Source organism: Ambystoma mexicanum, chromosome 4q (genome assembly GCF_040938575.1).
Source record: "Ambystoma mexicanum isolate Mex_15411 chromosome 4q, UKY_AmexF1_1, whole genome shotgun sequence".
Taxonomy (NCBI): domain Eukaryota; kingdom Metazoa; phylum Chordata; class Amphibia; order Caudata; family Ambystomatidae; genus Ambystoma; species Ambystoma mexicanum.
Genome location: NC_090928.1, coordinates 390853362 through 390872889, shown reverse-complemented (window position 1 = coordinate 390872889; position 19528 = coordinate 390853362). Strand labels below are relative to the sequence as shown.

The 19528-nt window shown below is 43.9% G+C and overlaps 1 protein-coding gene across 1 annotated transcript in view; it reads right to left on the bottom strand.

Moving 5' to 3' along the window:
- Positions 1-2199: 2199 nt before the first annotated feature.
- The window catches only part of ADSS2 (adenylosuccinate synthase 2), an 888588-nt gene continuing 871259 nt past the window's right edge, over positions 2200-19528 (bottom strand). Inside the window, exon 13 of the mRNA XM_069607967.1 lies at positions 2200-4411. Within this exon, the coding sequence (XP_069464068.1) occupies positions 4359-4411 (53 nt within the window). The 3' untranslated portion in view covers positions 2200-4358. The remainder of the gene's footprint in view (positions 4412-19528) is intronic.

The following is a 19528-nucleotide window of genomic DNA, read 5'->3' as shown; positions in this document are numbered from 1 at the left end:
AGAGGGCACAGTGGAGGTAGAAAAGCCTCCTCTGGTGGCACCTCTACCATGGCTCCTGTTGGGACGGCACTGAAGCGGTTTCCCAGAGGGAGCTTGGCCTATGGCTTATCAGGTTGTTGCTGTTGGACTGCCAGTATAGCCGATTTCACAGTAGTCTTTGAAGCATGGCATTTTTGCAGAGATTCATCGGCCTTTGTACCAAGCCTAAGGCTTGCCCGGGGTAGGAACAGGGAGTATGTCCATATCTGGTGAGGTGTCCAGGCGGCAACTTGCATCCTGCAAGTCTGTAGCAAGGTCCACCAAGTCACCACCTTCTGCATAAAACATGTCTGGGAATTTCCCTAAACCAAAGGGAATGGGGTACTCTTCCTCATAATTGTCCTCCAAGCGAGACATGAATGTACTCTTACTAGGCGGAGCATACTCTCGAGGAATTCTGGCATCATCAACGTCAGTTGGCGCCAGCGGCATGGCAGCCGAAGACTCAGTGGTGCGGTCTCTAGATAGGATTGTGTCCGTCTTTCGCGTGGTCGGGTCTGAAGGCGAACAGTCATGTAATTTGTCAGCGTCTCTGCTGGCGAGTGTGGTGCACTCTGTCAGCGCAGAGGTCACCGGCACCTTGGCAAAAATGTCTAGCATCTTAATCCTGAAGGCCTTCCATTTCTCAGGAGTAGAGCATTGGGAAAGGTACCTGTAGAGCCTAGTCATGAGAGAAGTCCATGGAATGGTAGACCCTCTTCTTCGATGAGGAATAAAAGTGGTGCCTCGTAGAACCACCAGGAGACCGAGACCTATTCCATACTTCTTTTTCTTTTTGTCCTCATGGACTGGGGACTGTTCTTTGGTGCGACAACCAATGCTGGGCGACCTTGAAAGAGTCTGCTTGTCACCTTTCTTCCTGTGGAGGAAGGTGAACAGTTTTGTTTTCCATTTATGAAGCATCTTGGGGACTGCATCAATTGATAGGACACACAATCCTGCATGTTGTGTCCCTCACCAAGAAAATAAAGATATTATAATGATCCGAAACAGATATCCGACGTCTGCAGTTGACACAGAGCTTTCAGTTTTAACCCCAAAGATTTTGATGGATTCAGCATGTTGTCTAACAACGAGAATGGCTTTGGAGAAGCACTGTTCCTAATGCGAGCAGAGTGCACGGAAAAAAGGAACTAAGGTCACAGGGTGTGGCCGCTATCTATGTACAAGCCTCAATGTCATGTCTGCTGTGGGGCGCATAGAAGCATTAGGTGGAGCTGCTGCAGAGCCGCACTGCTCCCCCTGGCAGTAGAAAAGATAGGGTCACTCCTACTCTTAGGCATACACCGGGGAGCTGAGCTGTATCCCAGAAGGAAAAAGTTCAATTATTAGTTACTCATTGTTTGCACTACTCAACCGAAAAAACATTCAATAAAAATAAATACGAAACAAGTGCCTTGTAGAAATAAATGGGGCCTGGTAGGCCAGTGAGATGAGAGGGCACAGTAATTAATTACTTTTCTGTTCTACCTATTTCATATAGCTACAGCTAATCTTTTGTACATGTGTTCGGCATTGTTCCTCTTGGCATTCCTATCATCCGTGGCTCCTGAAGTAACTTTGCAACCTCTTTATCTGCTGCATGCAATTGGAAGTCTCAAATACTATAAATTGCCATGAGCACATTCACACATCATTAATTTCCTTTGCTTGCGAGCCACTCAGTTATTTGTTGGTTAGGGTGTATTTATCAGCGTTGACTACGGTCTTAGCATTTTGGTCCTAGTACAGAGACGCTTGGGAACATTTGGCAATAAGTGGATCAGCTGGGGACCATTTTCCGGTGGCCTTTGCTTTTTTAATCATGTGTTGGAGCTGATTACATTGAAATAACTTTACCTTCTTTCTGGACTTTTTTTTTTTTAAACGGAACATTGCAGGAGAAAATCATTTGGGATAATGGTTCATTGAGCACTTCAGTATTTCCAAAGATATGTGGAGCACATATGTTTCCAAGCAAGACAACGCTCCTTTTGACGATAGTCACATTGTTGTCCCACTCTTGTTATTAAGCTTTTAAATGCTGAAACAAACTGGCGTTTTTCTCCTTACATTTCCATTATTTTCTTCTTTTCACTTGGATGCTTTGTATCAGCATTTGGACGGTATATTATTTTGATGAAAAGCAATGCAAAAAAGACACCAGTTCGCACACTCAAATAACAGAATAGTCCTTTAATGATTACATGAACTTTATACAAGATCATAATTATTTTCCAGAGGCACTGTTCCATTAAACCTTTTAAAACATGTTGGTTTCATTTTAATGAATAATTTACAAAGAGCAAATTATATATGCTGGACAGTAAATTAAATGATCCCCAAGAACTGCAACAATCCTGCACTTTGCAGCAATAATATTTGAGCGTATAACATATTATGAAACCATTACGAGCCACCTGTCAAAGTTAAGGAAAATAATACAAAAGCAAGGAAAAGTTGCATATCGTTCTCTTGTACAGGCATATCCTCCAGATTCGCATTCGACATGGAATCCAGTCTTTTTATAGGAAAAAGAATCATTGAAAAATTTGATCACACTATTTTTTACCACACTGTCCCACAAAAAAGTAGACTGAAGGGATGGATGAGGCATTCTTGTATGGGAATAGGGTTTGGTGCGGTGGGGGAGGATTCAGGAAGGGGAAGGTGGAAGTTAACTCTGGCTTTCTGTGGGAAAAGACAGTAAAAGAAAGTGCAGTAAAAAATAGCCAGCAAGAGATTGTTTGGTAAAAACACATAGAAACATCTGCACCCTCCTGGAGATGGAAAGTCAGCTATTTAAATGAATTGAAAATGGCAAATAAGTGTGGTATTATGGAAACCCCCTTAATGCCATTTGAGCGTGTTCTAGGCACTTCTTGAAATGGCAAAGATAAGAAAGTGAATCAAAAGATTCTTTGAAATTTCCATTGGGTCCTCCAGAATAATGGTTGGACGTTTGATGTCTGGAGATCTAAGGGGCAAACCTATGCTGAAGAACTTCACATGCTTCTTTTGACTTTAGTGAATGTTTGCATTCAATTAAGTTATTTTTGCATATCTGCAGTGAATCTGCATTTAGCAAATGTTTATTTAACACTTTTCGACAAGCAAAATGGCTAAACCCTTGCTATACCACCTTTGGAGTTACTCAAATTTGTGAGACAAGGAAGGGCATCCCAGTTAAAAAACACAACCTCTGCTTTTATTGGTAGTGTGTTTATGAGTTAGGGTAAAGCAGGAACATTTAGGTGACTTTCAAAAACATCTGACAGGGGGACAAAAACGAACATTGTTTTTTATATTTTACTTCAATGTGACCAGCTAGAAAATGGGCTCATGAAGAGTACAGAGATGATGTAGAGTTGCCAGTGTTGGAACTTTCTAAAAGAAATTCAACAGAAAGAGCAGCACAATTCATGCAAAAGGCCCTTATTGCCTACACTGCAGGAAGAAAGCTAGGTGTAAACATGAGCGGCCCACAAAGGCATTAATCTCTCTATTCGTCGGGCCACTTCAGCTCCAAAGCATGCGAAGAATAAATAAACCACTTAACATTGTGAATATCAGACAGTGCTAATTTAGACAGGTACATGAAAAATAATTTTTGGGAGGATGGATGGTTGGTGGAAGCAATTTGTTAGAAACCTAAGTGTCCAACAAAGTGGGGATTCTACTATTGGTAATGTGGCAATGCTTATATTTGAAGCATGGACCACTACAAGCTGCTATTGCAGAGCTTGGGAAACGTATACAGTTCTATGATTACATTACACATTTACAAACTACAATAAAAACTTCAAATTGACACAAAAAAAGAAACATTTGAAAAATAATGTCAAGGCACAGATTACATTTAAAAACATGAGCTTGAGCAAGCAATAAGAAAATATAGACTTTAAGTGTACAAATAATGAGGATGTAAAACCACTTGTGCAAAACTGCAAGATTACTTTTAACTGTTTCAAATCTCAATTGTCAACTCAGTTAAATAGGAGAGGTAATTTTTTAAACTGAAGGAGGTCATTGTAAGCTAAAGTTTCAAAGGACATGATTCGTCTTGTGAGCTTGAACACAGTAGAAAAACAAAAACAGAACGCCAAGCAGGAGTCAACCTGAGCTAGAGTGAGCAAAACAACTAATGACCCAGAAGTTTGAGAGGAGTGGTTGTTCGAAGAAATCTACTAGGGACTAGAACATTGATACACGCAAACTCCCGGGACTGGTATTGGCTCCCATGCAGTCCCTTCATCCTTATCTTCTTCATACAAATCAAACATGTTTAAAAGGAGGGTGCAATATTTGAGTAGTGTACTCGCTTCATGCTTCTTGAGTTCCTAGAACAGCTTTATCATCGAGTCTCTGGATTTTCCCACTCCAATCCACTTAACTGAGGAAAGAAGAGCACATGTTTTTATTTTCATCCAGAAAGTAAATGCATCCATCACCAGCATAAGAGTAAAAATCTGCACTCGTCACCGCTCAGTTACAAATTGCTAAATTACCCCATGACGCAATCTGCAATGCTAATAATATACAGGAGCAGTTAACTTATTCATTTACCATCCGGATACTTGCTTCCAATAGGGCCCTTGTCGAAACCTCTGTGACCAGAAAAATGTGTTGGTGCTATGAAACCCATTCCCTACTTTGTGTAATGCCATCTGGTGTGACCATTCCATTCAGATATTTCAACTTGTGGGAAGGTTCTTTGCAGTAGCTTTGAAAGCAGAGCATGGCTATTGTGAGGGATAGTCCCTGCATTTGGAGGATGTGAGGCCTGCAAGAGTCTAGGTTTCCCTCATACAAGTCCCGAAGCCAGGACTGGTTTAGATTGATCTTGCAGAGGTAGTATTGTAGCTCCCTCAGAGCACTCAAACATCAGTTTGTGATAGCGAGTCCAGCACAAATCGTTTAGTAATGTGAACGATTAGTGATAACACAATATGATTCTTTCTTGTCAAAATGATGCAAGATTAGGACTGAACAGTGATTATTATTATATATTTGCTAACCTGCAGCAATTGAGGACATAAAAGAAACAAGGCTTTGTTAGAGGAGAGGCGAGAAGAGATGGGACTGAATAAATAGGCGAGATACAGGACAGTGCTAAAAAGCAAAAATAGTAAGTAGCAGGGTGCTTTTTCTCCAGAGGTGAAGCCATACATAAATGTGTTAAACAAAATGTATATTAAAACACAGTTTCTTGGTGAATGTGAATATATTGGTGCAGGAAATGTATTTGGTGTGGAAGGAATTCCATAGCTCCAAAAGACCACATAGGAAAACAAAATAAAGAGAAACGATAAAGTGAATAGTCAACAGGTGCAATGATATCCCAGGTTCATTACGATACTGTAGAGATTTCTGGGGAAAACACCACTAAAAGTCAGTGATAAACACCCCCACATATTCCTTAATGCCACACTGAGTGACAAGAAGTCTCAAATGACTGCGAGTAAAGTCACCTAATGAAAACTAAAATCGCCGGGGGGGAGGCGCTGTTGCGCAGAGCATGGAGTATACACTGTCCACGTCGCTCTGCCCTGAAACCATGCTTGAGGGCGGCCGAATTGCAGAAAAAGAAGGCTCTGGACTCCCATTTCGGCATCAGGGCTGGAGGAGGGGATGCGACACGACTAGTAGAAATCTGGAGGCACTGTAAAGCCGGAAAGTTGAGATAATCCTGAAATGCGGGGCGCACAGAGCAGAGAAGGTGCAACAGAGGGCGAGCGTAGGCAGCGGATACCTGGCCCAACTCCACCCAACACCAAGGCAAAGGGCCCAGGGACTGCCGGCAACACCCACACCCACGGTTCCACATAGACGGTGGGTCGTCCCGGCTCCCAGCTGGAGTAGACCAGAGCGGGTGGCACCAGGAACGAGGGGGTACAAGGGATGCACAATCCGGTCATGGGCGGAGGAGACTGTCGGGCCACCCACTAAGAGACCAAGTTCTGGCTGCGGGAGTACAGCCCCATGACACCGAAGTGCAACATCCTTGCCAACTGAAGTGGCCCCTTCACAAACCACAGGGGTCTCGCACACCCAACAATCAGCTGGCGAGGATACCGAGGGAGGCGGCCGCTAGCTAAGGAACACTGAATTTCAGCATCCTTGTTCCAAGGTTACGTGTGTGCCACAATGTCCTGCCACAACCGAGTAATGACATATTCTTAAGACTTTTTTGCGAAGAGGGGAGGAAAGTATGTATACTTGTTTGCCATAAAAGAGAAGGCTGTAATCTTGCCAAAATGAAAGTTTGGATTAGTTCTTGAAAACTAGGTGTTAAATCCTTCGTCTCCCGAATGAGGTATTGTACGAAATTGGTGAGATGAAACACAAAGACAGCTTTAGGAAGTAATGGCTCGGATTGGAATGAGTCTATCTTATATTCTTCGGTGCGCAAAAGAACATCTGCCAGGAGGTTGTCTTTTCCTGGTAAAACAAAAAGAGCTATCTGTAGGAGGAAAAGAAATAGGCCCAGCGTGCATGTCTGCTGTTTTGGATTTCGGATAAGTGAAGAACTTGTAGATTATGGTGATCAGTGTGTACAGTAAGGGGGAAGTGTGTTCTTAAAGGAGATGTTGCCATTCCTTACAGGCTCTCTTGATGGCAAGCAATTCCTTTTCCAATACTGTATAGTTAATCTCTGAAGTGGATATGGTTTTATATAAATATGAGACAGGATGTTCCATTCTTGTATTGTCTTTTTGTTTGAGGACTGCACCTATAGCTACGTAAGAGGCATCAGTTTCCAATTTGAACAATCTGTTCCGATCAGGAAGTTTCAGTATGGGTGCAGCGGTAAACGCTTCTTTTAGCTCCCGAAAGGCTGCTTGTGTCTTTTCATCTTAGTGGAATCTCATTCCCTGTTATAGTAATGCAGTAATGGGTAGGATGCATAAAGAAAAGTTGAATATGAATTTCCGATAAAAATGCAAATCCTAGGAATCGCTGTATGCCTCTAACTGTACTCGGGGGGGGGGGGGGGGGGGGGGGGTGGCCTGTCCAGTACAGCTTGTATCTTAGTTGGGTCCATCATAGTTCCTTGATAGGAAAATATGTACCCCAGATAAGGGATTTGGGTCTTATGGAATGCGCATTTGTTTAGTTTGTCGTATAGGTGGTTTTCACATAATCGGAGAAGGACTTCCTGGACATGATGGATATGGTCTTGCATAGTTTTGCAAAAGATCAATATATCGTCAAGATATACTATGACTGTAGCATCAGATCAGAGAAGACATGATCCATAAAACATTGGAAGAATGATGGGGCTTTCGGGAGACCAAAGGGCATAACCCGGTACTCGAAATGGCCAAAGGCGGTACGGAAAGCAGTCTTCCAGTCATAGCCTTTCCGTATTCTAATGAGGCGATAAGCCCCCCCTAAGGTCCAGTTTGGTAAAGTAAAGTGCTCCCTTGACGGCCTCCAAGATGTCCGTGATCAGAGGCATAGGGCATTTATCATGGACTGGAATTTGATTCAAGCCTCTATAATCTATGCAAGGACGTAGTTCTTTCATATCCTTCTTGGGAATAAAGAAAAGAGTCGCTCCTGCAGGTGACTTGGATTCTACTATAAGACTGTGATGGAGATTAGTCTGGAGATATTCACGAAGGGCATCTTTCTCAGGAATAGATAAGGTATACATTCTCCCGAATGGTAGGGGTTTGTCTGGTAGATTGGGAATCGGTTTCTGGTGAAGAATGTAAACCCACAGATCCGACAGTGAGAAATTGCCTAATACAGAACTCGGATCCTAAAAACAGGGATCCGGCTGTCCAGTTAATGAAGGGTTGTGTAATCGTGACCATGGTAATCCCAGGATAATGGTATAATAGGCAGTGTGAATTAAATCAAATGGAAATGATTCTTGATGTGATGTTATCATCATGCTCAGGATTACGGTCTGTTCCTTGATGGGTCCGGAAGTCAAAGGCGAACCATCCACACCTTCCACCGGAATGCTGGTAGATTTTAATTCTCTTGGAATAAGGTGGGTTTGAGCCCATTGATCATCCATGAAATTGCCTGCTGCTGCACAATCAATTAATGCGGGAATGTTTTCCTTCTGAAGTTCGTGGAATAGAAGCTTAACTCGAATGACCACCATCGAGGTATCTTTTGTCTGACTTGAATATATTTGTAAATCAAGTTGTTCTTCCAGAGTCATGGTTCCCTCTATGACTGGGAGATTGGGTTTCCCTGGCATCTAGGGGGAGCTAGAGGGCATTCGTGAACCGTATGTTCCTTGGATCTGCAATACATACAGAGTCCTAAGGTGCGACGACGATTACGCTCTGTGGATGTGAGTGGACCTTGTGCCGCCCCCTATCTTCATGGGTTCTTCGGTAGTTGTTGGTTTGGGACTGGGTTTAGCCGGTTCTGGAAAATTCAGCATATTCCTATTCTTTCCCCTTTCTGCTAATCTCTCTTGTGATCAATAGTCAACTTGCATGGTTAATGTGATCATGTCTGCCAAAATAGCTGGTCTAGCCACTCTGGCTACCTCATCCTTAAGGTCTCCATGAAGGCCTCTCTGGAAAATTGTAAGTAATGTATCGTCCGGCCAGGCAGTTCCATCTACTATTAGTATGAACTGTGTGATGTAAGTGAGCAGATCCTGAGTTCCTTGACAGTAATCTAACAGTTGTTCCTGGGCCGACACAAGTATTTCCTGTCTTTCAAACATTGCTCGGATGCTAAGTGCCAAGGACGAGTATGCTCGTCCTTTTTGCATAGACTTGCATAATAGCCTGGTACTTAAGGGGTTAGGAAACCCAGGATATGAGTCCATTAAAGGGTTGTTTGAGGTGACTAATGGGGTAGCCCAGGCCAGGGCACTTTCTGTCAAGTTAGATATCATAAATCCAACTGTGGCTCTGTCGGTAGGAAAATAGTTCTTCTTGAACATGAATTGGACAGTGCAAGCATCAAGATGTTCTTTGAGCTTTTTTGGATTGCCATCATATTTACCTCCTGGCAAGGATCCAGGTGGTGCTTGAGGCAATGTTATGAGGTGTCTTAAAGCAATACCCTCTCCTTGCAGTGTCTGTACCTCTGTGGTTAGTGTTTGTAAAGCATTGGCTAGATGCTGTAACTGATCCATGGTTGGTGGCGTTGCTATCCATCAAGATTAGTCTATACACTAACCTGAGGTTGTAGACAAGTTCTTAAGGAGAATAATAGGATGATCCCCGTCTCCGTCAGACTGCTGAATGAGAACATAAGGCTGTGCAGGAATGGGGGAAAAAACCTTAATGAAGGGGCAAAAAACCACCCTATAAGTTGTACTGTTCTGATCAGCTTGGTGTGGGATGTCCTGCTTCTGATGAATTCTGAAGTGATGAGTAGAAGTTGACTCAATTTATCCAGCGGGATAACAGATTCCTGTCCAATCACAACGAGGAACAGCAATCGGTGATGGTTGAAGAACAGTGGAGGAACAGAATAGAAAATGAAAATGGAAGGAGTGAATGAAAGAACGGACGTTTATCTTCATGTACACCGGAGGAATGGGCCGGTGGCAAAGAGTGTGAGGATGGTGGAAAGCAGCAACCATGGCTTCGAGCAAGCTTCAGTTCCCAGGAGATAGACTGAACGTGCCAGGCATGGGATTACGCCGGAAAGGGACACAACAGTCAAGAGATGAAAAGGACTGAAGAGAAAATAGGTCGGAGAGAGAATCACACGGGAAGGCTGTAAGAGGCCAGCAAAATGGCAGGAAGGGAAGAACGGGAAAGGTGCGAGTTGCGCTAGGAAAAGACGCTGTTAAGGGGACAGGCTAGAGACAGGGGGAAAGCAGGAAGAGAATTACCAGGATCAGGTATCTTGGAGAATGGATTCTGCAGCAATGTGGAAACGGAGCAAAGAGCAGTGTCCAGGTAGCACGCCACAGGGAAGTAGCAACGCAGCGATCTGTGGTTTGTGCTGCAGTTGAATGCCGCAAGTCCCCCTGCTGGTTGCATTGAGAAACTAGACAGTTTCTGGTCTTTTCTTGATTTGTCCATTCTTGGCGCCCATCTTGAGTGCAGTGATTGGTGACAGAATTGAATTTGATGTACCTCCATGAGTTCCAGAGTTTCTAGGAGCAAGGGTGATTCCTGACAGACATGTGTCTTCTTCAACATCAATTTAGAATGTGTTAAATTGTTCTTCTGCGTTCTCTTTTTTCAATCCCCACTCCCTCTTTTGCTACTTTAGCTGCACGTTTACTTATTCCAACTTTGCTTGACTTTAAGCATGCAAACTTCGTAGCTATGCTTGTTGCAACAACCTCACTTCCACAATGGTTCACCACCTCATTGCACCTTAAATTGCTTCAGTCTAGGGTAATATTCTTAATCACTCACTTTCCAATGGCAAATAATAATTTGTGCACACCTTTCCTTGACAATAACTTAGATGCAGTAAGACTGTATTGGTAGAGTTGCAAGTCTTTACAGTTAGCCGAAGTGCTGTGGGCAGGGTGGGGGAGGGAATTGGAGAGGATGAAGTAGTAATGTTCCAATGAAGTAAAAGCAAATCTTACAAAAAATTAATAAATCAACAAAACTATCCATCAAGACACCATTCCGGGCACAGACCCCCTTTTCTTTCCAAGCCTAAATGCCATGCTATGTTTCTCACATTTCTCTGAAGTGGCATGCACTTTCCAACACACCCTGTAATTTCTCAGGTCGTCAGAGTGTGGGAGCAGTCTAGTATTTGGAAATAAGGATTCCAGTTGTGATGTACTGGGAGAGACCAGTTTTGGGGAAGAAGGGCTGGAAAATCTGATTTGAAACTAGAGACTTCCAAAAGGTCACAATCTGACCATGTCCACCATGTCCCTCTGGGACCGAGACAATCATGGCAACTTGTGAAAGGCATTCAACGTTACGTGTTGTGACAAATCGGGGGAATTTTCCCCAACAGGGAGCCTCCCCCTTTGATGCTAGGGAGGCGAGCCCGCTCTGCAAGACCCTCCCTAGGGGTCTGGCCAAGTCGAATCTTACTGGGACAGACTCCCCCTTAGAGAAAAAGGACTCCTGTTCCTCTAAGGAACTCCCTTACCCCACTCCCATGGTGGCATACATGGGACTGTCCGAGATGCCTAACAGCAATACAAACCAAGACTGCGCTGAAGACAACGGTAACATGCACCGTGAGTATCAGAGAAAAGAAGCTGTCTCCTTAAGGGCAAACCTTGACTTCACTGTGACGAGGACATTTAAGGAGGAGGACACGCTGAGATGAGAGGGAGAGAATCATACGGCAGCAGGGGAGGCCTCCAGGTAGCGTAACGCAAGCGGATGGAGGCAGAGCCAACTAGAGCCATGTAGCAGGTGAAATTCAGAATTACTCTGAAGTAGAGTACTAGACGCTGGTCTGAGAACCCGAAACCATTTGGTGGTGTGACCATGAATAGTTTGTGGTGCACAGGGAGCCCAACCATCAAGGCCGGCACCAACCCGCAGAGGTATCCGCAACAGCACTGGTTACCAGGAGGGATGCCGAAATGTAGCATGAAGCAAGAAACTGGCAAAGAAATGCCATCAGAGAAGACAACCAAAAAGGAGAAGCCAAGCAGGTAAGAAGGTCCCGAGTGACCACAGGTATCAGAGACATTTCCCCATGAAGAGAAGAGTAACTGGGAGAACGGGAGGACCAGTAGAGTAAAAGGGAATCGGTATATGAGTGGAGAAACTCGTCCCAGGGAAATTGTTGAAACAAACTGCAAAGTTGATGAATCTGAACTGTACCAAAATAACAGGAAACATATTTAAACCTGAGAAAAAGAATATTACTCAGCAGATAAAACTACCCTGGGAAAAGGGGAGAAGGCCTCAACCCACAAGGTGGATTCATTGGAGAAAAGTGGAAACAAAAGAACAAGAGAAGTGGATAAACAAATAATATAACAGGCATATTTGTAAAGCGCACATTCACCGAAGAAGGGGCATCTTGGCACTAATAACAGATGTTTATTGTTACCCAACTTAATGGTACTCATTTTATCTACCTTGGAAGGATGAAGGGCTGAGTGGACCTGCCAGGATTCAAACCTGTGACTATGAGGTCAAACACAGGCCTGTGTAGTGTATGCATTAGTCCACTGAGCCACAAACCCGGCATACCAAATAGATGACCAAGATAATTCTTAGCTAAGAAGAGGACATAATAATCCTGAAGGGATAACCCAGTCAAGAGAAGATACTACACAAGGTCATACACAACAAAACAATGTGGATGTAAGGATCAAACAAACTTCATGAAAGATCTCAGGGAAAACAATCCCACAAAATAAGGGAAAAACCCAAGACCTTATCCAAGAATTGCAAGCCCTGGTAGAGAAGCTGGCTAGAGACTATTTAAAAATAAGATATTAATAGAGTTCAAAAGCAAAGCAAAACCCTGCTTCACCAGTCATTCTCCTGACCTTAGTTTTCTCTTGAATAGTGGAACGGTCAGATAGGGATAGTTTTTGGGCAGCAGACTTTCTGTACATTTCGACGTTTCGAGAAGACTGATGAACACTTTACCTAATTATATAGCTAGGGAAACCCCATAGTTATAAGGAGAAATAGGCCTTAATATTATTTAATAAACCATTATTGGAAATGCCTTCACAGTGTTCGCATACTTCTTCTAACCCGCCACAATGATCAGATTAGGCTTTCATCTGAAAAGTCCAGAAAAATAAGAACTGAGTCTGGATGCAAAGAGGTCTGTATGAAACAGATCCCATTACCCAGATACCTATGCAGTTTCAAGATGCTGTACTCAGTCAGTTATGTGGAGTTCTAGTCCACCACCAAGTGTGAGAGACCTGTGAAATATTTTGCATCAAATCTGATCCGCCAAGAGGACTGCAACCTCTGGTTTTCCATATGTTTTGGACAACAATTCCCATCCAAGAGATAGTTCACTGATTCTAGAACATGCCCTGCCAAGGTGATCAATAAACCTGATGGCTATTCAATCTAGAGTATGATTGAGCCAGCTCCCATAACTCTCTCTAGTAATGCAGTGTCCAAAAAGCTGACTATTATCTCCAAATAGTTAATCTACAATTCAAGTTTCTGAGGTGACCCTTTCCGCCCTGCAGAAATCTCTCTGCTGCACCAGACACCCCATCCAGACCTGTTCACAAATGACTATTACAACGTCTGGAGATGAGACTTAAATCGCTCTCCAGTTTCAAGCATTCAAGCGTCCATGTGGCCTAATCACAGTTAAAATTTGACTTGGGCGTCTCAGAAAAGTTCACTATTTATGCATATATAAATGGCAGAAACTCCTCCTCAGGAGAGTCCTTTATTGCAGGGCTCTGTTCCAAGTGACCTGACTGGATGTGGATGAGAGGCCCACTTGTCCTGCTAGTTCTCTGAAAGAGGCTTGACCTTTCAATAGAGCATTCAAATTTCCCCATGGGTCATGCATACCTACTAGATGGAGCCTCTAGGAAGCATTTGCAGCATGCAGAGCAAGAATTCTATGTTCTGGGTGGACACCCGTTCACATCTCCCACAATTGATCAGGAAATGTTTAATCAAGGTGCCATAGTCCCTAGTACCAGATGAGAGATTACCCACCACAAGCCACGAAGAACATGTTGCCTAGGCAGATAGTCATCCTCACTTCTCTTGTAAGAGGTACCGCTGTAACTGGCTTCATGAGCTTGGTGAAGCACCAGGGTGCCAGAGAGGTCCCGAACGGCAGGCTCTGAAATTCACAGAAGCAAAGTGCCCATTGAATGGGCAGAAAATGCAAATAGTGCTTGTTACTGGGACTGCCAAGTAGGCATCTCGAAGCCATACATGTGAAAATCAATCTCCTTGGAGAAACATGTAAGTATGTGTGTGCCCTTCATTCTTTAATTCAAACTGAACAGAAAAATATTCTCCAAAGCCATACACAATGTAGAAATGTCTTCCTCACTCAATAGTTTATTCCATTTACAAAACCAAGGAATATTTCCATACTCTTTACCTGACCTCCCTGGACTGTGCCCAATCCACGGTTTCACACACACACATGCTTTTTAACAACCTAAACATCTTCTGCGCTAAAGCCACAATGTCTAGCTGGTTTGCTCAAGAGACTATTTAAAGAAGCTCAGTGATCATGCAGCAAAACACATGGACAACTACTTTGGGGGTTGAGGTGTTGGAAAGGCATGATAAATCAGGGAAGATTTTATTCTATTTGTATTCTGATTTGATGCCAATTGTGAGGCTATGAGGCGGTATAAGGCTCAGCAGTGCTAATACATCATCAATGTCAAACGCCTCACGGAAAGCGAGAGTTCCCTGCATGCAAGCATTTCTAGCCAATTCTAAAGTTCCAATGTATTCAGGCAGGTAGATTATCCAAGAAGTGGAGAACAAGACAGCAGTATAGAAATATCACCAGCTGGGGACCCTCCACATACAATAACAGACATGTCAGTGGTGAATGGAAGTGCTGCAACTTAAATGAGAAGATTTGGAAAATAGGGCAAGTAGGAAAAAACGTTGCATAAAAGAGAGATTGGAGGCTGGAGATATTAACAGTTGCATCCTAGAGCGTTTCCCTCCGGTCCTAAAGGATCTTCCAACCCCTAACCTTTAAATCAACACAGTGGGTTGTTTGATGTCAGAGAAAGGCCATTGTCCAATGGACATAGTTGTAAAGCTACACAACTGCAGAGAAAAAGTAACAATCTTAAATGTGGATAGTAAAAAGGTCAGATTACATTCCCAGATAGCAGGATGCACATTTCCCACTGGAAAGACGTTGCATGATGAAACAAGTTTTTTCTAAGAAACAAGCTGGGGGTAGATCTCTGTCTTCGGCTGGGGCCTCCCTCTGGAACAGCCTCCCTACCACTCTAAAACTTGAGGAGAACCCTCTCTGGTTCCGGAAGCACCTCAAGACCTTCCTCTTTTCTTCTGCCTTCGCTCCCCCTCTCCCCTGCTGATCTGTTCTCTCTTGGCACCGTGCACCTGGCCCCCCTCTGTCTTTTGGGCCCAGGTACCTGCTCATCCTGCCACCCTCCCGCACTGCCTCAGGCCACCCCTTGCACTGGGGTCTGTATCTGTACCCATACAGCCCCCCCTTTCTCTTCATGCACCTATCAGACCTACCCTGTCTGCTGCCTTAAACCTAGCACTTGCAAATTGCTGGCTGCATTACCATTGTTTGTTGCCTTTATTATTTATTTATTGTTATTTATCTGTTTCTCCTCTGCTTCGCACTTTCCACCTCTCCCCCCTTCCATGCACTTTTCCCCTCCCCCCTCTCCCATGCACTTGCGCGTTCTCAATGTCACTGGGCCTAGTAAGATCGCTGTTTTGTTCTCCCCTGTTCCACTCCCTTGCTTTGTCGCGCTCTGAAACACTTGTGTACGAGCGCGATAGAAATAAAATATCAATCAATCAAGTCATGGAAGAGTTACAGAAGTTCCAAGTCTGATACAAATGGACATATCCATTTGGCCTACAATTCAAGTTAACTGAAAGATTGCATACAAGTCTTAATCTTGAAATCAACGCCAAACTCCTTCATATGAATTTATCGTTATGCGAAGATTCATCAACAGCGAAGAGAGACCTGCACAATGCTGAATGAATTACATTTGGCAAATAGAGAGACCCAAGATAGATTGACGAGGGAGGACGCAGGGATCGAAATTAAGATTGGATAAGCATGAGCTAAAAGCAGCTCCTGGGTATCTAGCATTGACCAGGGACCAGGAGCTACCACTGGGGAACAAGGAGCTCCATGAAGCTAACTTCCACATAAGATGTAAATATATAATTTTGTCCACTATGTATGACCCCTTATGCTTCCAATGTCATAAAGATGTGTCCTAGAGTGTATTTGTTCAGCTTCATTTAGCCCGGGGAGGCAATAGTAGCTCCTGGTAGCTGTTGGTGTCAAGCTAACCAGGCTCTTCTAGGCTGTAACCAAGAGCAAAATAGCTCCCCTCAATTTCGAACCCTGAGGATGACAGCAATTTGATCACTTTATTTGCAACAACATTTCGTACACCACATGAAAGGCTGACATTCTAAAGTGGAAGCGAGACACTTATTTGGTACCTATACAGTAGAGCTTGGGAATGAGGTGGATGAGTGCGGAGAGTGGATGAGTGCGGGGAGAGGATAAGTGCGGGGAGAGGATGAGTGCGGAGAGAGGATGAGTGCGGGGAGAGGATGAGTGCGGGGAGAGGATGAGCGCGGGGAGAGGATGAGCGCAGGGAGTGGATGAGTGCGGGGGAGGGGCTTAGTGCGTGTGAGGGGCTCAGTGCGTGTGAGGGGCTCAGTGCGTGTGAGGGGTTGAGTGCGTAGGCGGGGTTGAGTGCGTAGGCGTGGTTGAGTGCGTAGGCGGGGTTGAGTGCGTAGGAGGGGCTGAGTGCGTCAAGGGGATGAACATAGAGATGCTGAATACATAAGCAGACGGAATGAATGAAGATATAGATCGAGTCTATATGGATAGAACAAATGTTATACGTTGCTCGAGCGAGCCGAGGGTATGGAACCATCTGGGGTGCACGAAGGTGATAGAAATGCGTGACATATATAGTATGGTCTGAAATGCAGAGAATGTTCAAAAAAGCTTATATCACATCATAACACACCACCACGCTTACTCTCTCCTTACACCATCACTCAACTAGAACACAGAGATACTATGACACCATTCGGTATAACTGTTCTCATACCAACATTCTGCCAAATACTGCCCATCACTCTAAATAAACACTTCTGGTTATCCACCTCCAGCCAGGCGTTCTCTTCAGGTCTAATGCAGCCACATTCGATCTGGATAAATCCTGCCAGAACGAACACATACTCCTAACCTCTCAATCATCACACCTACCGCTAAGAAGCAGCTATTACCCTAATACCGCACCAGCTGCACACATATACGGTGCTCACACGCACCTTGAATTTCTCTACTCTCTCTATTGACCTGAACTTCGGTTCCCGAGGGCGTTCAACCTACAAGCGCCTTCAGACCATACCAATGGTATAGAAGGCGCTATATAAATGCAAAGTAACATAACATAACATAAATAACCAAACTGGGATATTTTCAACCTTGGATTTTCACACTGGAATTATTTTTTGTCCAAACTTTATTTTGCATTTTGTTATAACAATTAATTACAAGGCCATAAGAGAAGTAAACAGAATCAACATAAATAAGAAAGTGAACAGTACAACACCACCTAATTCATCACATTGTCAAGAATCAAAATCCCTGTGTACTCTCCCATCACCCCCGCCCTTTTATTGCATTCTCCCAGATCATTATGTTGCTATTCTGCTCCCAAAACGACCATATCACTCGGATTTATAACAGGTAAACGATTTTAAGTATAAACGGTTTGTAGTATAAAACTGTTCCCGGGATTGTACTGCAGCGATTACCGGGAGCCAGGTGCTATAGAAGGCTTGGTATGTATTATTTAAAATTGCAGTGATCTTTTCCATGGCAATTAATGACCATACCCTAACCCACCACTGTGCAATAACTGGGCACTCCCAAACCTTCCACGATTGTGCCAGTGTCAGTCTGGTCAACAAAAGCTGTGCAATCACTTTGGCTGTAGGTACTCGAAATGGCTATGCCCAGTGCTCGTTTGAATCTCCCAAAACTATAACCTTGGGGTGCCAGGGTAAGTTTCTGTTTGTTAGCTCTTTTATGTGCATTTGCACTTCTTTCCAAAATATTTGTGGCACTCTGCATGACCACCATAGATGGCCAATCATGACCGTCTCCCCCACATCCTCACCAGCATTCTGCCTAAATGCTCTTACCATTTAGCCTGCTTGGGGAAATGTACCATCTAAGAAGAATTTTATGAGCTCAATGCTTTATATTAGTGCATTGCGATGTTTTGTGCGCCCATTCTCACATATGTTCCCACAATGTTGCCTGAATTCCATTCCCTAAATCCCCTTCCCGTTTCTGCATGTATGCCTGTTTATCAGTGTTATCTACAGGGTCTAATAGTCTATAACATTGTGCTTTCTGAAACTGTTGTGACCCCTTCTACTAAAGATAGCTCTAGACCTTTGGGAGCCATTACGCCCCTTTTCTTTACATCAGGATTAGTGATCCAATGTCAGATCCGCATATATACCTTGCATTCTCCGTCAACGAAAACTTAGATTTACACTCCTTGTAGGTGAGCGGGTTAGGACTTTCGTAGATTTGCCCCAACCTGAGTTTGCCCACCGTTTCCCATGCCTTGAAGGCCTGCGCTTCCTTCCCTGGTGAGAATTCTCGGTTCCCGAGGATTGGTGATAGAGAGCCTAGACCTGAGGGGATCCCCCAAATGCTGAAGCCCCCATCCCAGTACTTTATTTATAATTGTTAATTTATAAAGCGCTTAATACCAGCAGTGGTTTCTAAGCGCGGGATCAGGATTGAAACCTGTGTTGTCTTGCTTCCGAGACAAAAGCGTTGCCCCTGAGCTATCCTTCCTCGCCTGAGAGGGAGGCCCCCGTATAGCAAAGGAGTGTCTCCCCATAGCCCTTTGCAGAGTGTGACATGAACTGCAAGTTAATGAGTGATATCACCAGAATGCCCTGTTCCACTAAATAACCCACTGCAATTACTTCCACCCACTTCTTCCTTTCGGATTGGGGCCAGTCAAACATAATGCTAATTTGGGCTGCTATCAGGTATCTTCTAATTGAGGGTACCCATAAGTCCCCCTGCCACGGTGAATGTAATAGCATTTACCTGGTTACTCTAGGGTGCTTTTTGCCACATACAAATAATATTTTATGCGGTTGCCACTCTATGCCTTTCATAGAGACATTTGCTGTAAGAGCGTGGACGGCATATAGTACTTTTGGAATTAGTGACATTTTTCCAGCTGTAGTTCTGCCCAGCCATGAGATACATTGCTGGTCTCACCTCTCTCTAGATCTTCTTCACACTCTCTAAATAGCGATTGGCGGTTAGCCCCATAGAGGGTGTCGTATGTTAGTGTTAGGAACACACCCACGTATCCCATTTTATCGCCGTTAGTTCACTTGATTTGCAAGGCAGACTCGATTGCCCTCAGTGTGTGCTCAGACTCCCCAATATTCATCCCTACTGATTTATCATAGTTAATTGAGAGTCCTGAGAGCTCTGCGTAGCTTTCTATAACTGAGATGGCTCTTGGTATGGACTCTGAAATTCCCCAGGAACCGGATAATGTAATCACATGTAGGGCGATTTTATGATGTGTGTTCCTAAATTAAATGCTTGTGATGGTATCGTCTTGTGTATCAGGGGTTCCAGTGCTGGGGCGAATATAAGTGGGGACAGCAGGCATCCCTGACGAGTGCCTCTTCCAATTCTAATTGGTTTAGTGAAGTTGTGATTAACCTTGATTGTTGTGAATGGGGATTCGAAGCTACAGAGAACCCACCTTGCAAAGTTTGGACCAGACCAGTATGCTGATAACACTTTCGCTATGTAGTGCGAGGAGTCAGACATGGCAGGCAGACACATATTTGAAGTTGTATCT